The 27,936-nt window shown below is 42.7% G+C and overlaps 1 protein-coding gene across 2 annotated transcripts; it reads left to right on the top strand.

The window, feature by feature from the left end:
- LOC139472847 (uncharacterized) lies at positions 1 to 26,819 on the top strand. Of its 2 annotated transcripts, XM_071255315.1 has the most exons (12): positions 1 to 676; positions 4,903 to 5,111; positions 13,167 to 13,338; positions 14,849 to 15,075; positions 16,894 to 17,075; positions 17,864 to 17,960; positions 20,304 to 20,487; positions 20,895 to 21,020; positions 22,495 to 22,625; positions 22,962 to 23,835; positions 24,054 to 24,210; positions 25,602 to 26,819. In XM_071255315.1, the coding sequence occupies exons 1-12, from the start codon at positions 169 to 171 to the stop codon at positions 25,747 to 25,749; spliced, it is 3,015 nt and encodes a 1,004-aa protein (XP_071111416.1). In that variant the 5' UTR covers positions 1 to 168; the 3' UTR covers positions 25,750 to 26,819. The 2 variants fall into 2 exon arrangements, with proteins under 2 accessions (XP_071111416.1, XP_071111417.1); XM_071255316.1 differs by lacking the exon at positions 20,895 to 21,020.
- Positions 26,820 to 27,936: the final 1,117 nt, after the last annotated feature.

The raw sequence follows: 27,936 nt of genomic DNA on the forward strand, positions 1-27,936 counted from the left end.
CCAAATACACCAGAATACATCACAATACATCCAAATACATAACAATACATCACAACACAACACAATACATCAAAAACGACGGCGGGCCAATCCATGACAGCATGTCTCACTGATCGACTGTAGTCATCATATTTGCGCCAAAGGTCCATAACGTTGGATATCGGAAACATGGATACCAAGGTTGTCTTCAGCCGGAAGCCGCCCCGGGATCACAACGGGTACCAGGAAGACTACAGCAGTGACAAAGTGTACGACGGGGAGTATTCTGACGATGATGATGTGTTCGTGGAGGACCCAATCCTTGACGTGTCATCTGCCACGAAACCGCTCATGCACCCCCGACAAAGAGCAAGGGTGAAAAGTCGACGACCAGATTGTAAATGTAGACTTCTCATCCGGCCAATTCTGTACTTCCTGTTCCTAGTTGCCTCCCTTGGCGGACTGATGATTCTGATCTTGTTCCTGGTGAACCGGTATCAACACCGCTATGATTTTCTAACACAGAAGCTCATTGGTGGAAAGGATGCTGAGACGATGGCTGTGATTGGCTGTGGTAATATTGAGGTGGAGGATGTTTGGGTTGTTGGAATGCCGAAGATGTTGACAGAAACTGCATTCAGGATGGTGGAGGTCAATCAGGATGGAGTACTTGATGTCATAATGGGATTTGCGACAGGTAAAGGATGCTTGCAGATTCTTGTTTGTACCATAATGATTTAACAAGTGTCGGGATTTCCCGATTGAGGACGATTTTACATTGATACTGACACAAGATAGAAAGCGAGAGAGCGAGAGAATGAGATGAAGCGAGAGAAAGAGAGAGAGAGAGAGCGAGGGAGTGAGAGAGATATAGTGAGAGTGAGAAAGAGAAGATATGAAGCGAGGGAAAGAGAGAAGAGAGAGAGATAATGAGATGAAACTAGGTAGAGAGAGAATGAAATGAAGCGAGAGGGTGAGAGAGAGGGGGAGATAGAGTGAGAGAGAGTGAAAGAGAGTGAGAGAGATAGAGTGAGATAGAGAAAGAGAGCGAGCGAGAGTGAGAAAGAGAAGAGATGAAACGAGGGAAACAGTAAGAGAGAGAATGAGATGAAGAGAGACAGTAAGAGAGAGAGGATATAGGTATAGAGATATAGGTACAAATGATCCTGACACGAGAGGGAGAGAAAGAGGGAGAGATATGAAGCGAGGGAAAGAGAGAAGAGAGATATAATGAGATGAAACGAGGTAAAGAGAGAGAGAGAATGAAATGAAGCGAGAGAGGGAGAGACAGAGAGCGCGGGAGAGGGAGAGAGAGACAGAGAGAGAGAGACAGAGAGAGAGAGTAATGTGGAATCGAACCCGACCCTTAATCCTGAAGCACACGGTCCTTTACCCTCGCGCCCATTTTCTACGCCTGTCTAAAGAGAGAACGATGCATGTTCATTACGTAAGAACCGTTAGGCGAAGCTGATTTATGATTTCATAACATATCATGTCAACACTACTGTGACGTCAACAATAACGTGAGCATTATGGTGGATGAAATCATATTTACATGACTACTTTATATAAAACCATATTTATAACTTATACTGATATTCGACCATACCCCAGTATTCGGCACGAGTATTTTGATCTTGCAATTGTCATGAAAGAAATTAATAATCGATAACATATGCCAGACATTTTGTTTATGTTATTTGAATTCTAAAATTATGTTTTGCGTTCCATTGTCTCACAGAAATGTTCGGAAGAGAAAAATTGTTTTTCCGCGTTTCTGACAATGGGGATAGATGGTTCTCGTGAATCTTAAAAAAGGACTACCCTTTTGATTAACTTTTTAAAGCAAATCTAAGTGATACGCTAATGTAGCTTGACATTTGTAATTCTGTAATCCGTTTTTTTGTATCATCGCCCGCGGAAACGAAATAAAAGTCATGTACTTCAATGCCACGAACGATTGAGGAAGCACTAATTGTCTATTGCTCCTGGGAAATTCCAGCATCACAAATGTCAACTCCATCACCACCGTAGGCGCCGTTGATGTAGGCCGATGTTAGATGAGAGATGAGTGATCCCCGCCGAGTTACACTATCACGTTAGACGAGACAACTCATGAAACAAAGACAAATGTTGTCTGTTGGTTTTCAAATCGATAAAAAACAAACATTTGATTTAGCTAATATTGCCTACCCACGTCTGGATGATGTATTTTATTTCTTACTGTTGACACACCGACGACCCGTGGTGTTTGGCGCCACCTATAAGTTTATTAGTCCATGGTTCGCTGGTACCATGTTCGAATCCAAGATAGTGAGCCCCACAACCCGTGCCGTATCCGTGTGCAGTCCGATTCCCTTTAGAACTGGCTGCTGTGACATAATTGAAAATGGGCATAATTGGTCGACTTTTTAATAGGATGGAGTGTGTATGTGTGATTGTGTGTGTGTGTGTGTGTGTGTGAGAGAGAGAGAGAGAGAGAGAAAGAGAGAGAGAAAGAGAAAGAGAGAGAGAGTGTGTGTGTGTGTGTGTTTAGCCACAAATCCAAGCACTGACCACATCCTATCGCAACCGAATATTCTTGAGCCAGAGTTGCAAAAATAGACCTTAGTGCTAAGACAAACCTAACTACCATGCCTCAAAATAACGTATTCTCTCTTTATGCAAACGGTGTCAGGTTTTGTTGAGGACATTTCTTGATCTCTCTTTACAGTGATCCCCAAAATTGAGTGACCCCTAAATAGTTGCCAAAATGTTACCTGATATTCAATTTCAGTATATGCTAGATTTTGTTTGTCTGCTTCTTGTTAAACGCCGCAATATTAAAGCTACAGGAAGGCATATGATAGCTGAAGCATTTATGTTTGATTCAAGCTTGAAAGCGAGAGTGAAACATTGATTTAGACGTTCATTTGTTAATATACTACTCAAAAGAAGTTAAGGATCACCTCATTCTTTAATATTACAATAGTTAATCCCTCATGCCATGACAGATTAACATTACCAATATGATAGAATCGGGTGATCCTTAACTTCTTTTGAGTAGGATATATACTCGCAACTGTTTTCTCACCGTGTAACGTCCTCTGTGTGTAACGTCCTAGTTTGTAGTGGAAGATAATGTGAGCACAGCGTCTATCCCTGGCGAACTTAGAACAATCATCACACGACCCTTTATTCTTATAGCACATTATTCCCAACGTTGACTCACTGTTTACTAACTGACAGTGTTCACAAATACAGCCGTGGAGGACGTTGACAGCGTTCCCTCGGTGTGGACGTGAACATTGTGACGACACGCGCGTCTTCTCGTGTTACCATAGTAACAACATTTACCTCTTTACCGCATTGGTCTCTGTGCGCTCAGAATGTATAATATGTGTTCTAATCGATGAGTGTATGACATACAGCTGCACCTCATATTCTGTTAGTGGGTGATTGAGTGAGTGATTGTGTGAGTTGGATTTAACGCTGCTTTTAACAGTATTCCAGTTATATCACGGCGTGTCAGATTAATGTGGGAGGAAAGCCCGAAGTGATGCAGGTCTCAGACGTTTACCACTTCGGTGAAACCCACGAGCACGGGTATGGTGCTGACAAACCTAGAAACATAATCGGGGCGAACCAGGATTCGAACCCACAATCATAGGTTTCTGGCGTGCCAAAGGGACGCAACTCTGCACAGCGAATCGCGGCGCCTTAGACGACTGGGCCACCCGTGCCCCCTGATATTCTGTGGCTCTTTGAGGAAAACATTAGTACAGAATGGCCACGTAAAGATTTAGCAAATGCACGTGTCAGCTAATTAAAGATTTGTGAAAATGAGAGGGAAAACCCGACACGTCTGACATTTCACACATGCAAACTGACAGCCAAAAGAAAGTATACACACAGGTTGGGTGGGGGCTGGATTTTGTTTGGATATTTTTTAGCTACAGGTGCAAACACAGATATTGTTTTTTCTTTCAACCTTTGAGCCTAAATACATTCTCCATAATATAGCATCTTACCAAAATGTATTTCTTGTGTTTTATTTTTTCGACATTCAAAGTGAGTGAGTATGGTTTTACGCCGCTTTTAGCAATATTCCAGCAATATCACTCCGGGGGACACCAGAAATGGGCTTCACACATTGTACCCATGTCGGGAATCGAACCCGGGTCTTTGGCGTGACGAGCGAACGCTTTAACAAGTAGGCTACCCGACCGCCCCTCGACATTCTGAGGCTGAATTATGATGTTCAAGCATATTCTGGGCCTTTTTCGATTCCATAAAATCTCTTCCACACCCTACCCATCACATTTACACACACCACCCACACACATTACCAATCAATGGTCGGTGTCTGATGTCATCGTACCCCAGTTGCGTAGATCGATGCTCATGACGTGAGTCAGTAGATCATTTGGTCAAAACTTGCTTTATGAACTTATCTGACAAACTAAACGTTTCAAATCATGCATATAACCACTATATTTCCACCATATTTCTACAAAATGTTCACCATATTTCCACCTTATTTCCACCATATTTCCACGATATCTCCACTATATTTCCACCATATTCCCACTATATTTCCACCATATTCCCACTGTATTTCCACCATATTTCCACCTTATTTCCACTATATTTTCATCATATTTCCACCTCATTTCCACCATATTTCACCTTATTTAAACCATATTTCGACCTTATTTCCACTATATTTCCACCATATTTCCACTATGTTTTCACAATATTTCCACTATTTTTGCAATATATTTTCACCATAATTCCACAATATTTCCACTATATTTCCACCATATTTCCGCGTTATTTATTCCGCTTTTCTATTGTTCTTTGCCGCGAAAGACTGTAATATTGCTAAAGCATCGTAAAGCAATATTTATTAATTCATTCTTTTTGCTCTATTCTTCTAAACAGGGGCTGACGGCTATGGGATTCCCGACATCGTGTGTGATATTTATTTTAACGGTACGAAGCCATGTTTCGGCGGATTACTCGCCCTTGACGGAAGGACGGGGAAGGAGCTATGGCGGCACTACGCTCCGCACGAGATATACGGCGTCAACTGTAACGCTGACCTGAATGGCGACGGTGTCCTGGACTGCCTAGGAGGAGGAAGGGCGGGGGTAAGTGTGACATGTTTATGAAGAACAGTTTGCGCGTCAAACCATTGGACGGATGTTCTATATCGGTGAGCGAGTAACATAAAGAGAATCTCACCCTTGTGTCTGTTGATATCAAATATATCAACAATCGTTGATAAAAGTGGAAAAATTCCGAGGCTTGCCGAGGATTTTTGCCACTTTTATCAACGAGTGTTGATATATTTGATATCAAAACACACAAGGGTGAGATTTTATTTATCATCCAACATCATTCTCCCAGTTTTTTCAATTTGTTGACAGTAATTAGCAGTGTCTTCAGTGTAAAAAGCACTGCTAACAGCTTCAGTAGCAGAGCCATTAGTGATGTCATTTGATTGTGACGTCATGGTAACCAGTGGGGTCACAATGGTCTGCAAAGCATTGTGATGTAATTTCATTGATCTCATCCAAGCGATATCTCCTGTGTGAGCCAGTTCTGGATGATAAATGAAGCCGCAATATTCTCGCGGGGAACACTACAAATGAAAGTTGAAATATGATCGCTTATGTTGTTGTAGTTGGTTTGTTGTTTTCGCACTAAGCTCTATTCCAGCTCTATGACGGCGGTCTTTAAATAAGCGAGTGTGACCACACAATCCACTGATTAATATCATGAGCATCCATCCACGCAGTTGGGATCGATAACATGCATCAACCAAGTCAGCGGGCCTGACCACCCGATCCCGTTAGTCGCCTCTTACGACAAGCAATGTCTGCAATTACTGTTGCTATGGAACAATTACCAAGACAGGAAGTAAACAAAGAAGTTAATTATATACTACCCACCGGACAACATATTGTTTTGGCCATTCTCCTGTGCCAACTTTGGAGACCTTCAAAAGAACTTTAAAAAAACATGCAAAGCTACTCGATTTCAAATGTTATCATATGTATTGTACATTTAGATAGCATTACATATTAGTTTAAATCTGTCACAATTTGCCCCCTGTTTGGTACCGAAATATTGCCGGGCTCATAGACTAATTGGCTTTGCAAATAATGATTAGGGAGAGAATAGGACTCGGGTTTTCGCTCTGACGAAAACACTTTAACACTATTACCGCCAGGCTAACCTACCGCCCCTGCCGTATATAAATTGAACTGAATTTAACTAAATACAACTGAACTGTGTTATGCTCAGCAGTGACCTTCAACCTACAGATGCATAATTAAATATGAACTGACAACGAACTGACGTTATTATCCATTTATATTATTATTATATTAACATTTGGAATTGGAATCTCTGATTGATGAGATTGTAAATGGACACTTAAGATAACATACGATACCTGGAAGTGCACTTTGACTGACGTTAATGCGTTGATCTTTTCTTAAACCCGCAGAACACAAACGTGACATTCAGAGTTCTCATGCTTGTAACGGTTTGTTAATTATATCAGATCTTCATATTGCTGTAATATTACTAATAACTTGAAATTTTCCAGATGGGATTCATGTGCGCTAGTTATTATCTTACGGTCATGATCCGTACCGGTCAAAAATTTAATTAATGTCAGTCTCTTTGGGTCGAGCTCGTAATTACCGTATTTGACGTAATAAGCACCCAGGGCGCTCTCAAAATTAGAAATAGGGTCTCTTTTAGGATATTATTTTTGTGAAAATAACAGAGTTGAAAGACCGTAAATTTCCTGGTTTATGCTGACAGCCTGAAATGTTTATGTATATACAACATATATATTTTTCCAGATTTTAATTGCCCATAATGAAGGGTGCATATAACACACGAGTGCATATTATACACGAATATATAAGTCTTGTGTACATTGATCAATCGGAAGGGGTGCTAATTGGGATTGTTCACTAGCCAAAATATCATCAAATATCACCGTGGGCGCTTATTTCGTCGAATACGGTATAGGTCTTTGGAAGATGAACTTGCTCTAACCCAATCCATTTCGTTATCTGTGCATATATGCTTATCGATATTGTAAAATTTAAACTTAATGCAAAATTTGTAAATATGTCCTCATCCACCATCTAAGGGGCACGAGTGGCCAAGTCGACTAAGGCGCCGCGATTCGCTGTACAGAGTTGCGTCCCTTGGACCCGCCAGAAACCTATGATTGTAGGTTCGAATCCCGGTTCGCCCCGATTATGTTCCTAGGTTTGTCAGCACCATACCCGTGCTCGTGGGTTTCACCGAAGTGGTAAACGTCTGAGACCTGCATCACTTCGGGCTTTCCTCCCACATTAGCTGACACGCCATGATGTAACTGGAATTCTGTTAAAAGTGGCGTTAAACCCAACTCATTCACTCACTCACTCTTACGTTATCTGTACATATACGCTTATCGATATTGTAAAATTCAAACTTTATGCAAAATGTGTCCGTGTGTCCTCATCAACCATCCGCCCGGAGAGCGGAAGGTCCGAGGTTCGATCCCCGACCGCGTCATACCAAAAGACGTGAAAAGATGGTACTTGTTGTTACCCTGTCTGGCGCTCGGCATTAAGGGGCTAAAACAAGGACTGGTCGGCTCGGAGTCGGTATACTGTGTCTGAGTGGGGTATTCATGTTAAACTGCGGCATGGTATCTCAGTGAGCTAGCACTATAAATCGACATCAGTCCGGACTAGTACAAGCAGCCACACACACACACGTGCATGCTCGTCGCTATGTAAGTGCAATAATCTTGGACGCGACGTTAAACCCCATTTCACCTCACCACCTCAACCATCTCTCTATGTGAACTCACTGACTCCGTGAGTGAGTCAGTCAAAAAGTCACTCTCGTACTCACTCTGGTTTTCAAGTATGTTGTAAGTCACATTCTTCTACAAAGCAAACCAAGTGATCGTGGCGAGACACTGATTTGATCAGCTGGTGTGCTCACGGCCAAGCCCTTCAGTAACTCGATAAGAAGATGGATTGTGGCGACGATTGATTAACACGCATAGCACCACACACTACACGTTACGACCATGCCATCACCGACTTGTTGGCAGGATGCCAGAGAGCCACGGCCGTCAGACAAATACAATGTAAAGTTGACATACATACAAGATACATACATACAAGATACATACAGATTAACCACACATGCATGGTTTGTTTTGTTTATTTGTTGTTTTTGTTTAACGCCGCACTCAGCAATATTCCAGTTATATGACGACGGTCTGTTAATAATCGAGTCTGGACCAGATAATCCAGTGATTAATATCATGAGCATCGATCCACGCAATTGGGATCGATGACATGCATCAACTACGTCAGCGAGCCTGACCACCCGATCCCGTTAGTCGCCTCTTACGACAAGCATAGTCACCTTTTACGGCAAGCATGGGTTGCTGAAGAGTCTTCACATCTTTGGAGTCAGGCACATACAAATTAACCCCTCACCAACGGAGTAAGACACATACAAATTAACCCCTCACCTACGGAGTAAGACACATACAAATTAACCCCTCACCTACGGAATAAGACACATACAAATTAACCCCTCACCAACGGAGTAAGACACATACAAACTAACCCCTCACCTACGGAGTAAGACATTCAAATTAACCCTTTACCTACGGAGTAAGACACATACAAATTAACCCCTCACCTACGGAGTAAGACACATACAAATTAACCTCTCACATACGGAGTAAGACACATACAAATTAACCCCTCACCTACGGAGTAAGACACATACAGACTAACCCCTCACCTACGGAGTAAGACACATACAAATTAACCCTTCATCTACGGAGTAAGACACATACAAATTAACCCCTCATCTACGGAGTAAGACACATACAAATTAACCCTTCACCTCCGGAGTAAGACACATACAAACTAATCCCTCATCTACGGAGTAAGAATTAAGCTATATTCCAGCTATATGGCGGCGGTTTGTAAATAATTGAGTCTGGACCAGACAATCCAGTGATTGACATCATGAGCATCGATTCACGCAACTGGGATCGATGACATGTATCAACCAAATTAGCGAGCCTGACCACCCGATCCTGTTAGTCGCCTTTTACGACAAGCATAGTCACCTTTTACGTCAAGTATAGGGTGCTGAAGACCTATTCTACCCCGGAATCTTCACGGGTCGTGACAAGAAGTACCGACTTAACATCACCATATATATGAGGTGGGGTGACATTGGGTTAAATGTCGCGTCCAAGATTCTTATACGTATATAACGATTTGCGTCAATATTTAAAATATGTGCTGGTGCAGCAATTGAAAAGGAATGAATAAATAAAAACGAGAAAAGTATTTCAATGGCATTTGTTTATGAATGACTATCAAATAGTGATGATACCAGGTGTTCGCGAAAGGTTGATCGTATTTTGACCCACTGGTGGCACGAGTCACAAACACATGCCAAGGCAAGTCAATGGTCAGCCTATGAACCTTATTTGAAGGCACAGGAGAGCCACGGTTTAAACTGTGTGGAGGGGGAATACTGCTGTGTATTGCAACAAGGGCTTGAACGTGTTCATATTTACTACCCGGGGACCCAACATACTTTTACCCTTCCCCACCCGGGTACCCGCTGTAGGTCTCAAGAGATGGGTACACAATGTCAGTTTGGGACAAGTTTGGCCGTAGCCTTGGCAAAATGCACTTAGATATAGATATAGGACGATCTGGTCATGCGGTGTCTAGCCGGGAGAGCCACATTTCAGAAATGGCTATTGCCGGTAAAGCCACATTTTCAGCTGAGTGCATTTCACCTATTCTAGCAGGTAATTAATTAATCTGATTACCGATACCTTTATATGAGTGTCCCACATTTAAATTACTAAGCGTGGTGTTCTTTAGAGATACCTTTAAATGAGTGTCCCACATTTAAATTACAAAGCGTGGTGCAGAAAGAAGGTCTGGTGATGGACTATAAGGAAGATCAGGAGGTGAAGAAGCTGGTGAGAAGAGCTGCTGCCCTCCCTCTAGTACCTCGTGACAACGTGGATGATGTGTGGCTTGATGCCATTGCTGACTCTCCTGCTGGCTTTAAAGTGACTGCCTTCATGGACTACGTGACAACCAGTTGAGTTCAAGGAGGGGCCTTCATGCCAGAGATTTGGAACCATTTCGAAAACCAAGGCCACTGTACCAACAATCACCTGGAAGGGTGGCACACCAGTGGTCAGAACCTTCACGAAGAAAGAAGTACAAGGCAATCGATGCACGTATTGCGTCCCTCAAGATCCAGCTCCTGAACCAACACCTGAGTGAGATGGAATATGCTGACCACGTGGGCGACCTCCTTCATCTGCAGTAATGACATTAAATCCATTATGATATTCATATGCTATTCATATTCATCAATGTAAAGTTTTGATGAATATGTTATCCTTGTTGAATAAAAAATGAGAAAACAAGACTTGTTTTGTTATATACGGTAACCTGTTAGAATCACAAACCATAACCATAACCATGGCCGCGAGAGCCACATCAATTTGGGCTATCTATTTTCGAAATGTGGCTTTGCCGGCCTGTAACCGGTCAGGCACACACTGAATTTGACTGAAAGTCAGAAGGAATTCGTCCATTAGCGACTTGTAGTATAGCCTTGAAGTTCTAGATAACGTTTGTCATTAAACAATATATCACGTGACTAACCATTTGTGCGGGTAGTCCTGTGGGTACCCGGGGCCTACTAAGTTCCCACCCGACCCTACTACCCGAGTTACCCGTCCAAATATCTTGTATTTCGGTATATCACGTCAATTAGTGTGGAATATTAATTAAGAACGTCCTTGAGTGTTGGCTGGAACTTCTGTGAAGTGGCTGTTTATTTTGCCATGCTGTGTTGTCTACATGTCTACGTGTGTTTCGTTGCCCTGTCGATAATCTTAGCAACATTTCCCAAGCCGTTTCCAACATATATTCCATGTAGAGCTTTAGTCTCAGAACCCAGACAGCGGAACATCAGACGAGGGGCTCTCACAAAGTCGCCCGCGGTGCCGAAACCGGGAAATTGGTCGGGCTCCGTCTCCAGGGCCCACTTTCCTACACATGTAGTCAGAGCACGCGCAGCGAAGTGAACTGTAATTTGAAGGAGATCACGTGTAACCTGGGTTGCCGCCGTCTCTCTCATCGAATGAGACCCAGGAGCAATCAATAGTGTTCATTTAGATCGCTGCACCCTGTCTCCTTTTATCCCAGGGTGTTGTGATTCTGCAGCATTGTGTGGTATTGAACGGCCGCATCAGACACTTGTGGTACGCATTTGAAAGAGAGGACGAAGCAAGCCATCAGGAGTTCCCTCCCTTCCCCAAACTGCATTCTAGCTCCTCACAGCGATAGCCCGTTCGCGGAGCTCTCTATACTATGTTACCGAGAGTGTAACGAAAGTGTCACGCGCTGGGAAGAAGCTTGAACTGGCATTCCCTGCTGTTTGTCTTACATTTGACGGTACAGTTACCTGCCCCTACCATTGAGCTCACTCTGTCCAAAACCCACATCCCCAAGAAACTCCAACACGGTTGCTGGGGGGAGGGGTGGTGTGTGTTGGTGGGGGTAGGGGTGCGGTGGGGGTGTGTTAGTGAGGGTAGGGGCTGTCCCTTTCAAAATACGGTTATAACGAACTCAAAGGGACTACTAATATTAGTTCGTTATAACCGTAGTCCGTTGTTCAAGAAATAAACGACGAGTGGGAGTTGATTATCTTACAATAAAACACTGCAGGGAGAATATAACATGAGGGGCGCATAAACAACGACCACGAGTCCTTAATTTCATATATGAGACATCAACATTATGTACAGTCTCTTTAAGGATGACGATAAAATGTACAAGCTTCAAAAATATTTAACGGTATTTAATAATGATGACTGTCTGAATAGAATCCTACTTCGGCAATGTCGGACAAGTTGTTTTTTATGCAGGTTGGTATTTTCCGCATTTTCTCACAATCCTCACTTCACTAATCTGTATCTTTTCTCCCAATACCGAGTGTCTTATGTCTCCCGCTTTGGGATTCAGTTGGTCAGCCATCGCATTTATCTGCGTAGCCCAGTTGCATCTATGTCTCACTAGACACTCCCCTCTCAAAAATAACGTCATCCAATAAACGACGTCATCAAGTTGAAAGAGCACGTTTGAATCTCAAGAAATGACGTCATTATAGAACAATGTTTTATCGTGAAACAAACCACGCTTCGTTCTTCATTGTTCGTAGATGTCTTATATAAGTATGCATACAGCAGATGAACGGGCCCAAAATAACAGTTCGTTATATCCGGCAGTTCGTTGTAAGGGTGTTCGTTATAAGCTTAGTTTAATGTAGACTTAAAATATATAAAACAAATTACCAAATAATTATCTGACATGCTTTTGACAAGAGTAATATGACTACCAAATGAAAATTGTTTTCACGATATATTTTCATTCCTCTCGTATGCTGTATGTTTGATGAAATACTTACTTTGGTGCAACTTGCAATATTGGCTTTACTTCTTGATTCTACCAGTGGCTATATAAAAAAAGTATTTGTACCAACGTACTTGGTAAAAGTTAAATGTTGTTTAACGCCGCGCTCAGCAATATTCCAGCTATATGATGGCGGTCTGTATATAATCGAGTCTGGACCAGACAATCCAGTGATTGATATCATGAGCAGTTGGGATACGATGCCATGCATCAACCAAGTCAGCCCGAACCTGACCACAAGATCCTGTTACTCGCCTCTTACGACCACCATAGTCACCTGTTACGGCAAGAATGTGTTGCTGAAGACCTATTCTAACCCGGATCTTCACGGGTCAATAACTTTTGTGATTGGTCAAATGCAATTCCCATCCGAATTCTCTCTCTTGTCCGGCAGCTTATAACACTAAAGGATGTCCTGTCGCTTGGCGAAGGGGCGGTCGGGTAGCCTAGTGGTTAAAGCGTTCGCTCGTCACGCCGAAGACCCGGGTTCGATTCCCGATATGGGTACAATGTGTGAACCCATTTCTAGTATCCCCCGCAGTGATATTGCTGGAATATTGCTAAAAGCGGCGTAAAATCAAACTCACTCACTCAAATGACATGTATCTTGAAACGTCATCACGACATGTGTACTTCCAGACGTTCCAGGCCGTAAGCGGCAAGGACGGACAGCTCTTGTGGGACTTCGGCGACCAGGAATCCCGGAACAGCATCATGAACTTGTACACCGCACAAGTCGTCGCTGACCTCGACCACGATGGCGTCGTCGACGTCCTGGCTGCACATGGCGGCGACCCCCTACAGGATCCAGGTAAATTATTAAATTTTCGTTGTGTTCGTTGTAATTCCTGCCTTCCGATTAGCTGAAGTTATCACATGTTATTGCATAGTACACGCATAGTACCTCTGCCACAGGCCAGCGCCATCTTTCACAGTCAATTCAAGATATTGCATATGCTTTTCATCCGTTTAATTTTTGACACGTCTACATATCTAGATCCACATATGTCATAGAATGGTTAACTTTTATTGACAAGATATCCTAAATTGTGAAAAACTATTTCCATTTGCGTAGTTATCCTATGTTTACATTGGATGTACGGCTCCACGTGCTGTCATCGAAGCCCTACGGAGAGCTAGCGATACAGTAACTTTGATGTATAAATATATATTGTCAGGCAACTTACTGTCGCAGTTATAGTAGCATATCTATATAATTATGCAAAACAATATGTAAAGCTACCCCAAATACTTTCATAAGCCCGTTCTATTCTGATTTCTGAAAAAGTGCTTTTGTTTACAAACAAGAAAAAAGTCCGGTCACGTGATATTCAAATTAGCCTGTGGCAGTGGCGTTATGCTGAGTCACCACTGCGGCGGAGTGTGTTCATTTCCCACAAAAGCGGACTACTTTCATTTCTATGGAATCCCAATATCACTGTTGAGGGAACTCTTTTTCTGCTACCTACATCGTTATGCACAGGACTTTTTAGCCACATTCATGCATATTCATGGTCCAACCCACCTTTTCAGGCTCGCTCGTCTTGGTTCTACAAATTTCATGTCTTTGGGGCTAATTTCTAATTCGCATTTTTCAAACTGTGTCTTCCGTTTCTCAGGGAACTGACTATGTCATTTGAAACAGCCGCCTTCTCGGACATGTTTGTTCCGGTTCGTTACAGTCTGACTGTTGCAGTTCTTTTCGCCTCTTTGCCTTGATTGACAGGTCCTATGAACATTGTTTTGATCCTTCTCTCCGTTGATTGGCTACTGATATGTGGGCGTGTCAAGTTATGTGCATAAATTAAACGATCAACTGATTCATGTCACGGAACAGTATGTATTCCTACACCTGGAATGTTTATCATTCTCGTCATATTTTCTGCTTTGATTTGCATAACTATTTTTTATTAAACTATTGCAGATAATGCATGTTTTCGTTGTCTAATTTAATTATAAAGAATGACTGTATATTTTTTCAGTTCATTGAAGTATGAATAGAAAAACCGATGTGAAACTTTTCTAAGAATACAGTTTTCACATCGGTTTTTCGATTCATACCTCAATGAAACGAAAAAAATACACAGCAAATCCTCAAATGAAAGCGAGTTTCGCCTGACGGGTAGACCCATCTTATCTCTACTTTCTGTGTTCAGGGAGGGAGTTCCGCCTGACGGGTAGATCCATCTTATCTCTACTTTCTGTGTTCAGGGAGGGAGTTCCGCCTGACGGGTAGACCCATCTTATCTATACTTTCTGTGTTCAGGGAGCGAGTTCCGCCTGACGGGTAGACCCATCTTATCTCTACTTTCTGTGTTCAGGGAGCGAGTTCCGCCTGACGGGCCGACTCATCTTCTTCAGCGGCCGCACCGGTGAGGTGTTGCGGTGGGTGGGGGTGCCGGACAAGAGGGAGACGTACTACTCCCCCCAGGTGTACACCCAGCTGGATGGGACGCAGATCGTGCTGTTCGGGACGGGGGGAGAGACGCACGCGGGGTCACTGTGGAGGATCACGCTGAATCATCTGTTCAAGGGCCAGGTTCAGAAGGTGTGTGTGTTGGACGGACGCATGTGGCATAGAGGCTTCAGACAGATTCAAAGTTAAAGAACACGAGACCCGTGAAGATCCGGGGTAGAATAGGTCTTCAGTAACCCTTGCCTGCCGTAAAAGGCAATATATATTTGGAAAAATCTTGGGAGTCCTTATGGGAGCGTAGTAGAAAACTTGTGTTCCGTCATTTCTTTAACGAGCGAATATAGGTTTACGTCGCTTTTAGCAATATTCCAACAATATCACCGCCCGCCAGAAATGGGCTTCACACATTGTACCCATGTCGGGAATCAAACCCAACTACGATACCCTCAAATACACCTTCTTCGATTGATCATAACCTGTTTATTTTACACCTTGGTGTATTCTTTCCTTTGCCCGGCAGTTAATAAATATGAGATAACATCTTACACTTACTTATTGACCTAGGTACACATATTTCACAAATTTCAACTTAGTGACCAGTATTGAAAATGGTCAGCGCAGTTTTATGGATGCAATGTTCTCGCAGAGGAACAACTAAATCTACGAATTACCACTACTCCATTCCGCACTTGGCCTTTTGTTTTGCAATCAGGAAATATTAAAACCTTTTCACTGTCTAACGATTATGACCAAAACGTGCCACCTTAACTTCATATGATACATTCTCTGTCCAAGTTTGATTCCCTTATTCTCAATGGTTATAGTTCTTGGTTTGTCTGCACCACGTACAGGCCCTAATATCACTGAAATACGATTGAAAGCATCTTCCCGAGTCAAGGGCATTAACTGACTATAAAAGTCGAGTTTCCACCCTTGCCGAACTAGACTGGTATTTCCAGGCTCGATCATAGCGCCATCAGCGGCTATTACGAGTTATGTCCCTTCAATGTCCCTCTATTGACTAATCAGATTCCATCTCTCATATCACTTGCATTTGCTTCGAACAAAATGGCGGCGCCCAGTCAAGTCGATTTGATCGATAATCAAGATCAATATCGTAACAAAACGACCCCGCGTAAATCAAATCACTTGAGCACCTTGATTAATAACATTAAAACATTGCAAAATATCTGTCGATGCCAAGTTTGCGGTACAATGCTTTGCAAATCCTGCAGTCGACCGAAATTTGCACTTTGAAATCCATGTCGTTCGTTACGCGATTTTGATTGGACTATGCATAGACTCGTTAATCCAGCCAAAATGTAACTCGGGAATCCCAGTCTAGTTCGGCAAGGGTGGAAAATGGACTTTTACGCCCTTGCCTCGGGATGATGTATTAAAAGTGGCGTTAAACCCTGGTCAAACATTGATAAGCTTGAAGCAGAAATGGCGGACTAGGTAGGAACTCAGAGAACTCAAAGCGATCTTAGCGCTGAGGCGATCGTATCCCACATATTTGAATATATGGTTAGAATAGATATAAGGCTGAGATCACTCTGTGGAACGTCATTGCTTCAATACCTTCACAGACCGCCTACGTGGTCTAATGGTATAGCGTCCACCCGGAGAGCGGAAGGTCCGGGGTTCGATCCCCGACCGCGTTATACCAAAAAACGTTAAAAGATGGTACTCGTTGTTACCCTGTCTGGCGCTCGGCATAAGGGGCTAAAACAAGGACTGGTCGGCTCGGAGTCAGTATACTGTGTCTGAGTGGGGTATTCATGTTAAACTGCGGCATGGTATCTCAGTGAGCTAGCACTATAAATCGGCATCTAGTACAAGCAGCGACACACATACACATGCATGCACGTCCATCTATAAGTGCAATAATCTTGGACGCGACGTTAGACCCCATTTCACCTCCCCTATAGCTTCACTACTGTATTTCAGGCTGTGAAAATATACACTGACGAGTATAAAGGGGTCATGACGCCTCCGGTCCTTGTTGACATCACCGGGGATGGCGTCCAGGACATCATCATCTCCACCTTCAACTCCAGCACCATCGCCTTCGACGGCTACGACTACACGCAGTTGTGGAACTACACCCTGCCCCTTTCGGAGTCGTACAGGTAAACACGACAGTGTCAATGTTATGTACAGGTAAACACGACAGTGTCACCATGTGCAGGTAAACACGACAGTGTCAATGCTATGTGCAGGTGAACACGACAGTGTCACCATGTGCAGGTAAACACGACAGTGTCAATGCTATGTGCAGGTGAACACGACAGTGTCACCATGTGCGGGTAAACACGACAGTGTCAATATTATGTGCAGGTAAACACGACAGTGTCAATGTTATGTGCAGGTAAACACGACAGTTTCAATGTTATGTGAAGGTAAACACGACAGTTTCAATGTTATGTGCAGGTATACACGACAGTATCAATGTTATGTGCAGGTAAACACGACAGTATCAATGATATGTGCAGGTAAACACGACAGTGTCAATGCTATGTGCAGGTAAACACGACAGTGTCACCATGTGCAGGTAAACACGACAGTATCAATGCTATGTGCAGGTAAACACGACAGTATCAATGTTATGTGCAGGTAAACACGACAGTGTCAATGTTATGTGCAGGTAAACACGACAGTATCAATGCTATGTGCAGGTAAACACGACAGTGTCAATGTTATGTGCAGGTAAACACGACAGTGTCAATGTTATGTGCAGGTAAACACGACACTGTCAATGTTATGTGCAGGTAAACACGACAGTATCAATGCTATTCGCAGGTAAACACGACAGTGTCAATGACATAGATATAGGATGACATATATCAACAACAGAAGGATGTGATCAGTAAATAGAAACGACCTTCAATGGTGTTAGGATCTGTTATTGTCCTTTCAGCACTCCAGCTGCCGGCTTCTACAACGACGATGACGTGCCAGACTTTCTGGTGAAGTTTTCTCACGGACCAGGATTCCCCGTGTACTACTACTCCGAGGTGAGTGAGTGAGTATGGTTTTACGCCGCTTTTAGCAATATTCCAGCAATATCACGGCGGGGGACACCAGAAATGGGCTTCAGACATTGTACCCATGTGGGGAATCGAACCCGGCTCTTCGGCGTGACGAGCTAACGCTTTAACCACTATGCTACCCGACCGCCCCACTACTCCGAGGTGAATGGCCACGTGTTGATGCGTTATCCGTGCCAGGAATGCTTGTATTTAATCCCGGGGCTTAATAACGGGCTATAACCTTTTGCAGTCGAATACGTCATCCATAATTTAGCCCTGGGCTTAAGTTTGGCCATATGTAAACACGCCATTTCATTTAATTTTAATGAATGAAATATGGTCTAATTTATAAGTGCAATAAGACACTAAATCGGTACTTAAACACCAATTATCAATACAATCTAGGACACCAATCCGTCCCATAAAATATGGAAGCATGGCATTGCGCTTACAGTTTGTAAAAGTCTAGATTATTCATATAGTGACGTTACATTCCAAGTGTTTTTGGATCACTCGAAATTGTGTTTTTAATTTAAGCCCATGGGCTACAAAATCGGATAAGAAATCTCCTGTTTATGCCCATGAGCTAAAAACTCTTGGCTTAAATACGTGCATTTCCCGGTAGCTAAGACATTACCGAGAACTGGTTCATCACCCAACATCGTTACAACTTCTGAAATTCATTGTTTCCTTGTCTGTAAAGGTTTGTGCCCCAATACCCAAAACGTATCTCTGGGAGACATACCATCAATATAATGCCCCAAATATATACATATTACAAGTATTAGAATACTAATTAAAATACAGTAAAGGTGGTTATACCGAGACCCAGAGGACTGTTGTGAGGCCAGGGTAGGATGTGTATAAGTTAAGAATTGAGCAAAGGTTTTAGGAATTGTTTTGAAATATTGGATATAGCCATAGGAATGAGAAATAACTCTGTTCATTTCATCAGTTATATGGTAGGGACTTATAACAACATCAAATACATTGATGAACTGGGTCAACAGATTGATTTTAGAGGTTTCCCATGTTCCCGATGCTTGGTCTACGCAAGGTGGCACCAGGGTCGAGCCAAGAAAAAGGCCTTGATGTGGCAAGGGTAGAAACTAGGCTTTTATAAAGGGAAGTGGACACGCTTGCCTCGGGAAGATGGAGGTTCTCATGAATCGGTTGTTCTTGTATTTGAACACCTCTTCGTACAAGCTGACTGTCGTAGTTGATGACGTCACAAATATAAAGAAAATCTTGGGTCACAGACTTTGACATAGAACTGCCTTTTTCACTCCTGTTAGGTAGTTTTGTATACGGGACCATGGCAACAGTTCCAAACATTGCCAGTGTAAGGTGAGGTGAGGTGAAATGGGGTTTTACGTCTCGTCCAAGATTATTGCACTTATATAGCGACGTGCATGTACGTGTGTGTGTTTGTGTGGCTGCTTGTACCAGTCCGGACCGATGCCGATTTATAGTGCTAGCTCACTGAGATACCATGCCGCAGTTTAACATGAATACCCCACTCAGACACAGTATACTGACTCCGAGCCGACCAGTCCTTGTTTTAGCCCCTTAAAGCCGAGCGCCAGACAGGGTGACAACAAGTACCATCTTTTAATGTCTTTTGGTATGACGCGGTCGGGGATCGAACCCCGGACCTTCCGCTCTCCGGGCGGACGCTCTAGCAAGTGTAAGGGGCGCACAACGTTATATGTCAGGCATTTGAATATGTCTCATAAAGGTTGACACATTCAGTGGCCCCAAAAGATCTTTTACCCGACCTAGTCCTTTGTCCGTTATATTCATGGATTGTTTCATGTTATTTCGTCCATTATCTGTTAAGGTTCTGTAGTGTAACATTCGATAACATCTGAATGAGGAGCGTCAAACAATTTATGGCCTAAATAGATTCTTGTGGTTTTTCAGAAAAAACGCACATGCATGACGTTAACAATCGTTTGGGATGACAAATGTACAGTAAACTACGGTTATAACGAACTCAAAGGGAGCACTAATTTTAGTTCGTTGTAGCCGTGGTTCGTTATATGCATATATACAGCATAACTACAGCAAATAGTCGGGACAAAAAAGTAAGTTTGTTATATCCGTCAGTTCGTTATAAGCGTGTTCGTTATAACCGTAGTTTCTGTACTTGTCTCCGGTGTTCTCCTGTTCGCAGCGATTAACAAAAGATCAGTAGACTGGTGTCGAAACTCTCATGATCATCGTCCACAAACAACATGAACAGTTTAAACCTTTGTTATAGTGGAAAACAGTAAATTGACCTTGGTCAGTAGTCCGTAATCCTGACTTGTATTTGTCTTCCCACAGACAACAGTGCTGGACGGCAGGACAGGTGCCCCCCTCCTGGATCAGTCAGTGAGGGACACCGTGGGGGCACAGACCTCCTCCCTGACCATCAGCCTGGAGGGGAGGGGCAACGACATCTTCCTGTACTGGCTGGCTGACTGTGAGGACCACGAGGGAGGGGGAGAGGAGTTCAACTTTCTGAAAGGTAAACCAAGACAAGACTGACTAGAAAAACTCTCTGATAAGTGTCTTTACAGTTTGAATGTATTGTCTTAGGTTTTGAATTAATTTTTTATCACCAGGTTTATAAAAGAAACAGAACCTGTGAAGATCTGGGTTAGAATAGGTCTTCAGCAACCCATGCTTATTGTAAAAGGTGACTGTATGCTTGCCGTAAGAAGCGACTAACGGGATCGGGTGGTCAGGCTTGGGCTTGGTTGATGCATGTCATCGATCCCAATTGCGTGGATCGATGCTCATGATATCAATTACAGGATTGTCTAGTCCAGACTCGATTATTTACAGACCGCTGTCATACAGCTGGAATATTGCTGAGTGCGGTGTTAAACAACAAACAACAACAACAGCTTAGTAACTGTTCTCCACTTTCAGGAACAAACGTCCATGAACAGAGCCGGTCCGACTTCTGTAAACTTCGCTTCAAGACCAAGGGCTTCAGCAAAGTCTTTGCATTGAGTTCACACGTGGCCCCACCAGGGAAAACAGTGTATTATTCAGGTAAAACCAAAAACGAATTAAGTGGGTGAAGTATCATTGCTCCGACCAGTAGTGACGTTAAAGGACAAGGGCATTGTTCTTGGACCTCGATTCATGAAGTCGACACACATCTGTATGAAGATTAGGCAAGTGGAGTAACTGTATGTCTCAAGTGACAGATAGGGTGGAGAGTCTGAACGTGAAGTAATAGTGGACAAAAATCCCGTGCATATAAAAAAATAACAACAAATAAAATTACCATAGACTTTTCAGAATCATGCATGACAATCGCACGTACAAACATTTATCATGATTACCCATGAAGACCCCGAAATTGCACGTTCATTCCGGGCATCGCATGTGTAAAATCCCATGGTTAGGAAAGTCGCTCCATATTTACGTTGGATCGAGGAAATAATAAAAGCGTTTTAATTGTGAAAATCAACTTTGTTAATGGCCAAACCTCCTAAACGGTATGTCACGCCAATCTGAAAACAAGCAGATGTGTGAACTGGAAGCCTCGAAACAAGAATTGTGAACGTTCTTGCCGGGGTTTTTCAGCAGGACAAGGACTGCCTCCGTGGTCTAGTGTTAGAGCGTTCGCCCGGAGAGCGGAATGTCCGGGGTTCGATCCCCGGCTGCGTCATACCAAAAGACGTTAAAAGATGGTACTTGTTGTTACCCTATCTGGCGCTCGGCATTAAAAGGGGCTAAAACAAGGACTGGTCGGCTCAGAGTCAGTATACTGTGTCTGAGTGGGGTATTGATGTTAAACTGCGGCATGGTATCTCAGTCAGCTAGCACTTTAAATCGGCATCAGTCCGGACTTGTACAAGCACCAGCACACACGTGCATGCATGTCGCAAAATAAGTGCAATAATCTTGGACGCGACCTCACCTCACCTCACCTCACCTCACCTCACCTCACCTCACCTCACCTCACCTCACCTGGACAATGCACGATCCCACGTTGCATGTGTACTCAAGGACTTCATTGGGCAACAGAAAATTCCAACACTCCCTTTGCTGTTTTGTTAAATCCGCACCCTATAGATCAAATGAAACTTTGTTCACGCCTGTGATGTTCGTCCAGGTACAACAGTTGTTGGTCTAGATCTGGAATGACATCCCACAAGCCTTGACAAACCATTCTGTATAGAGGTCTTAAGCTTGTGTCACTGTGGTAGTGGTCATGCCCAATACTGATATATGACCCCATGCCTCTTTTAACGTCAGATTGCGTTTACGGGGAACGTGTGATGGCACTGTCATGAAGCATAGGTGTATCATGGACATTTATATATTGTTCTGTCGCGTAAAAGTGTTTTTTTTGCGTTTATTTGTTATTTCTTTTGATTGTCAGTGAGCACATAAACCTCCTCTGCTGTTCCATAACTCAGCTGTCAGAGGGAGTCAGTGTATTTCGGATGACGGCTGTACCTGAATTCACCTTCTGTAGTCCAGAGTCTGAACGTGTAGTATCTGTATGCTTCAGGTGACAGGCAGCGTGTGGAACACTCAGTATGGGTCAACACCAGTAAAGAGGCTCTGGACTTCATCGCATCTCACCCACACCTCAACAGCCACTATGACAAGTATATCTTGAAGGCTCAGGGTCTTTGGCAGGTGCGTGTTTTAGCCATAAAGCGTGTTGGAAGAGACAGTAGTTAGTTGGACTTTGACAATGTTCATTGTGAATACTTACTTTCTTATGTTTCCAGTAGGGTAGGACATGCTTACCTTTTACCTGGTGTCGTCACTGATTTTCAGTGGGCCATTCATATAATTTCCACAGCTATTTCCCCTTTACGCCAGGTGGTAGGTACTTTGGCAGAACATCTTGGTTGGTTATTCTCTTGTATTGACAACTTATATTGTGACGAATATAACAAAATAATTACAAAATGACAACAAAAAGGTATGCATCATTCCCTGACTCTCAATGTTGATTACATTTTTAAGCAGCCAACAGACGACACCGTCACCAATGACGACAGGATGCCATCACTGACGATGACGACTAAAGAATTCATTTCCCCTGAAGCACACTACCGCAATGAACAGACTTCCAGTCGGAAAAAAGGAGCTCAGATACCCGCCAGACAGGTGCCCAGTACAAGAAACAGGGGCAGCTTGGGAATTCCAAATCGGAACGGATACAAAGATAACCGGAATTACGGGAACACTGTTAACGGCTATATGACAACGGGAGACAACTCTCCCAGGCGGAACCAGTACGACACTGACTACTACCAGCTTCCATATGACTTAAACACTGACTCGCAGTATCCAGGATATTATCAAAGAAATGATGATGATTATGATGACAATGATAGGTATGGTCAAGATTATCCTAAATATAAATCAGAGAAGAGATCGCAGCCAGCGGAAAAGTTTCATTTTATGAGGAAGAAGCGAGATGCTGAGATGAAAGAGAACAATTTCATGACTGTTGAAAAGTTAAAAGAATTAAATGAAAAGCTTCTTAAAGAAATTAAGAAGAGGGAGATGGGATACAGTCGATATGAGGGGCAGTATATGAGAAGGAAGAAGCGCGATAGTAACAAATTGAAGTCACCGGATCATGGAGAAAACCGGAAGCGGAAGAGACGCCATGTTGGTCCACATGACGCGGATGGGCTTCAGAGGCTGATATCTACGGGCACTGTGGCTCCATCATCTTTGCCCCTGGATCATCCAAATTATAACCATACCATGGACTTTATATTCGCTACCTACTGGTTTTATCCAGCGAAGACACATGCTGTTTTACCCAAGGATCAGAAGTGCATATCGAATAAAATGGCGAACGAGAAGATTCGTTTTGATCCCAAAAGTAAGTTCTGTTATTTTAAAACCTCATGTATTCTATTATAATACAATCAAATTATACGACATCAAATTCAGCAAATGAAATTTAAAATAAAATGATAAATATCTTCCACAATAGACAATAAAAAATAAATCATAACTGCATGGCAACTGATGGCGGAAATATAATCACACATGTGCAAGAATTATACTGATACAAATATTCGTCTTTCGACTACCCAGGCGAGTACTACGGCTTGGACCATGACAACTATGAACGCGTAATCACAAAAGACTGCATTAAAGAGAGCGGCCATGAGCTACCAGATGACGGAGTGTACGAGAGCCAAGACGACTACAACCCTTTCAGTATCCACATGGGTCAGATGACAGTCTACAGGTAAAGGCCCCAGTAAAGCCTTCACAAAGTTTAAGTACAGATATGTGAAGGACATTCCCAAATTTGACGCACTCCAGAAACCTATGATTGTGGGTTCGAATCCTGGTTCGCCCCGATTATATTTCTAGGTTTGCCAGCACCACACCCATCCTCGTGGGTTTCACCGAAGTGGTAAAAGTCTGAGACCAACATCACTTCGGGCTTTCCTCCCACATTAAGCTGACACGCCCTGTTATAACTGGAATAATGATAAAAGAGGCGTAAAACCCAACTCACTCCATAAACACATGTCGGAACCGTAAAATGGTCCCAGCTCTACGTGAAGATTTCTTATGGAAGGGGATTTGTTGTTTTTATTTACAATTACAATTAGACTACAGTCATTCTCTTATCATTGACAAGGGCGATGTAAAAGTCTACACATATACCAAATCCTTGTGGGACAAGTAGCTTATTTACAGAGGTAAGGGTAAGTATGCTTTTACGCCGCTTTCAGCAATATCACGGCGGGTGACACCAGAAGTGGGCTTCGCACATTGTACCCATGTGGGGAATCGAAACCGAATCTTCGGCGTGACGAGCGAACGCTTTAACCACTAGGCTACCCGACCGCCCCTACAGAGTTAAGAGGAATCTACGGGACCAAAGTTTAGTTCAGTACATGCAGAGGTCAGAACAGAGTGAGAGCGTGAGTGAGTGAGTGAGTGAGTGAGTGAGTGAGCGAGAGCGTGAGTGAGTGAGTATGTGAGAGCGTGAGTGAGTGAGTGAGTGAGTATGCTTTTGGCAATCTTCCAGCAGCGGGGGATACCAGAAAATGGGCTTCACACATATTACCGATGTGAGGAATAAAAACTGGGTCTTCGGCTGACGAGCCAACCCTTAAAAAACTAAGCTACCCCACCGCCCCTTAGCATTAACAAAAGCTGCCTTCATCACTGTCACAATATAAACACAAAACACTATTTATTTATAAAGCCTGTTTCCTGCATCTACGATGGTCCATATTGAATAAAAGAACCTTACAAAGCTTTGATAAAACAAATAATCTTTTATCTTACTTATGTTTTGTGGAAAGTATAAGCATTAATTTGAAACAGCTTTGACCTCCGAAAATTTTAACCCGCCTTCATAAATGCTCTTCCATGCTTGTTGTTGACTCCTTAAAGGAAGTTTAGATTTGTCTTAATGATAAATTAAGATAGTGAATTGGGGACAATACATTGTGTCCAGTATTGGCGGAGACTTATTCACAGTTTTTGTCAAAACACAGGTGCAGTTACTATTACCATATACAATTTTCAGGACAGAATTACAGTTTTTGTGATTTAACGCAGGTCGAAACGCTAATACTGAAGTCGTAAACTAATTTCGGATTTTTTCTGATGTTTCAGGGTTCGTATCACATGCACGTGTCTAAATACAACAATGTCAGCTCCTCAGAACAAAAATAAGAGATGCTCACAGATGCTTCCATACGACAACCAGAGATGGCCAGCCTATATGGGCAGATTCGCCGATAGCCATTGGATGGGGAACTGATGTTTCATGCAAGCTCGACTTGATCTCAGAGGGATCATGGCATGTGATAAAAGAAACAATGGCAAAAATGTTGAGACGTTGCTGCTAGGAAACATCATTTCAAATCAGAAACATTAAGATGCAATGTGTGGAATAATTGGGAACATTTGCAAACTTGTTTCTGGCAGGCAATGTATCAGTGTGAGTCATAAGAAGAGGTCACAATCCTTTCATGAATATGCGAAAAATATTTATTCTTTACCTGTAAAGGTATGGCAGTGACAAGAAACCAGCGCTTCAAACTATAACCAATATTGGTACTTAGCGAGCACTCGCACCACACTATGTATCACTGATGATGCTTTCGTTCAACATTCAAACGAGTCCCTAAGAAATAGAGAATCTCACCCGAGTGTCTTTTGATATCAAATATATCAACATGAGTTGATAAAAGCGAAAAAATTCCGAGGCTTGCCGAGGATTTTTGCCACTTTTATCAACGAGTGTTGATATATTTGATGTCAAAAGACATCAAACATCATTCTTCCAACTTTCTCAATTTGTAGACAGTAATTAGCAGTGTCTTCACTGTAAAGAGCACTGCTAACAGCTTCAGTAGCAGAGCCATTAGTGATGTCATTTGATTGTGACGTCATGGTAACCAGTGATGTCACAGTGGTCTGCAAATCATTGTGGTGTAATTTCATTGCAGCGATATCTACAGTGTAGATATCGCTTGATCTTATCCAAGTGATATCTCCTGTGGGAGCCAGTTTGGGATGATAAATGGTATATTCAGCACTGTTTGTGTCGCCTTCTGTTCAGCTGGCATGAGGGGAATGTACTTCTGTCGCCCTTCAGAACATTGGCTTCTACAGCTGGCTGATGAACTAAGATTCATAGGAAGTGGTATCAACAAATTACCAACTCCCGTCGAATATAAAATGATTGTCATGTCCCGTTCTAACTACTGTAAAAGATACTTTGACAACTGAGATTCAGAATGAAGACCACAGATATCAGCCTTTGTTGCCATGCTCCATCGTATGGCATTCGTGTTGTGCGTTTACAATCTTGGACTTAGATACTTCAACAACTCATATGCATTTACAGTGTGTGTCTATTATGTTGTTTTTCCAGAAACATACACATGGCCAATGAAGCAGTGTTTGTGGTTGCGCTAGAACCGTGTGTATATCTACATCATGAAGTGTGGGCCAATGAAATGGTGAACAGTCTTCATTAAGTTTCAATTGTGACAGTCACCTTCACTGAGCAGACACATCATTTGTTTATTCCCTTGATTACATGGCAATGATGTGGGTGTGGAATGTTTTATTCTGTTGATCATTGCAAGCACGTCCAAAGATCACAGCTGACAGGAATATCTGGATAGCAACTAGATATCAAAAACAGTTATTTGGTGGAGATCGTCTATTGTAAAGTGACAGTTTGGTTGCATCCATATGATATTTGGTGGAGACCGTGTATTGTAAATTTACAGTTTGGTTGCATCCTTATGATATTTGGTGGAGACCATGTATTGTAAAGTGACATTTGGTTGCATCCTTATGATATTTGGTGGAGATCGTGTATTGTAAAGTGACAGTTTGGTTGCATCCATATGATATTTGGTGGAGATCGTGTATTGTAAAGTGACAGTTTGGTTGCATCCGTATGCTATTTGGTGGAGATTGTGTATTGTAAAGTGACAGTTTGGTTGCATCCATATGATATTTGGTTGAGATCATGTATATGATATGCTGATTGTTGAACACGATCTCTCATGTGTACATTCTTCGTTGTGTTACAATCAATACAATTCAACACATGTCTCCATTAGACGTGACACAGCGTTTGTAACTGGAAAACGATGTGCCCAGTCGGCTATTTCCATATGCCTGTACAGGGAACTGACTTGTACATATGAAAATTGATAGTTTAATTGGATGTGACTCTGTCGATAAAAGTGGTTCCAGGTCTTGCAGAACAGAAAATATGTGTAAGCGTACACCAAGTAGAACAATCTAGGCAGTGACAGGGTGTGTGGGTGTGGGGTTTAATGAGGTTTCCAGCTGTTAAACTGTAAACTGTAAAATGTTTGCATTTGTTGTCTTAAAATAGACTGCACCTGGTTATGTGCAATGATTATGTTATGCAGTAGAACGTCATTTGTACTTGCATTAATACACTGCTAATTCTAATGCC

The sequence above is a fragment of the Haliotis cracherodii genome, unplaced genomic scaffold, assembly GCF_022045235.1.
Source record: "Haliotis cracherodii isolate W230 unplaced genomic scaffold, xgHalCrac1.p SCAF_25, whole genome shotgun sequence".
Lineage (NCBI taxonomy): Eukaryota > Metazoa > Mollusca > Gastropoda > Lepetellida > Haliotidae > Haliotis > Haliotis cracherodii.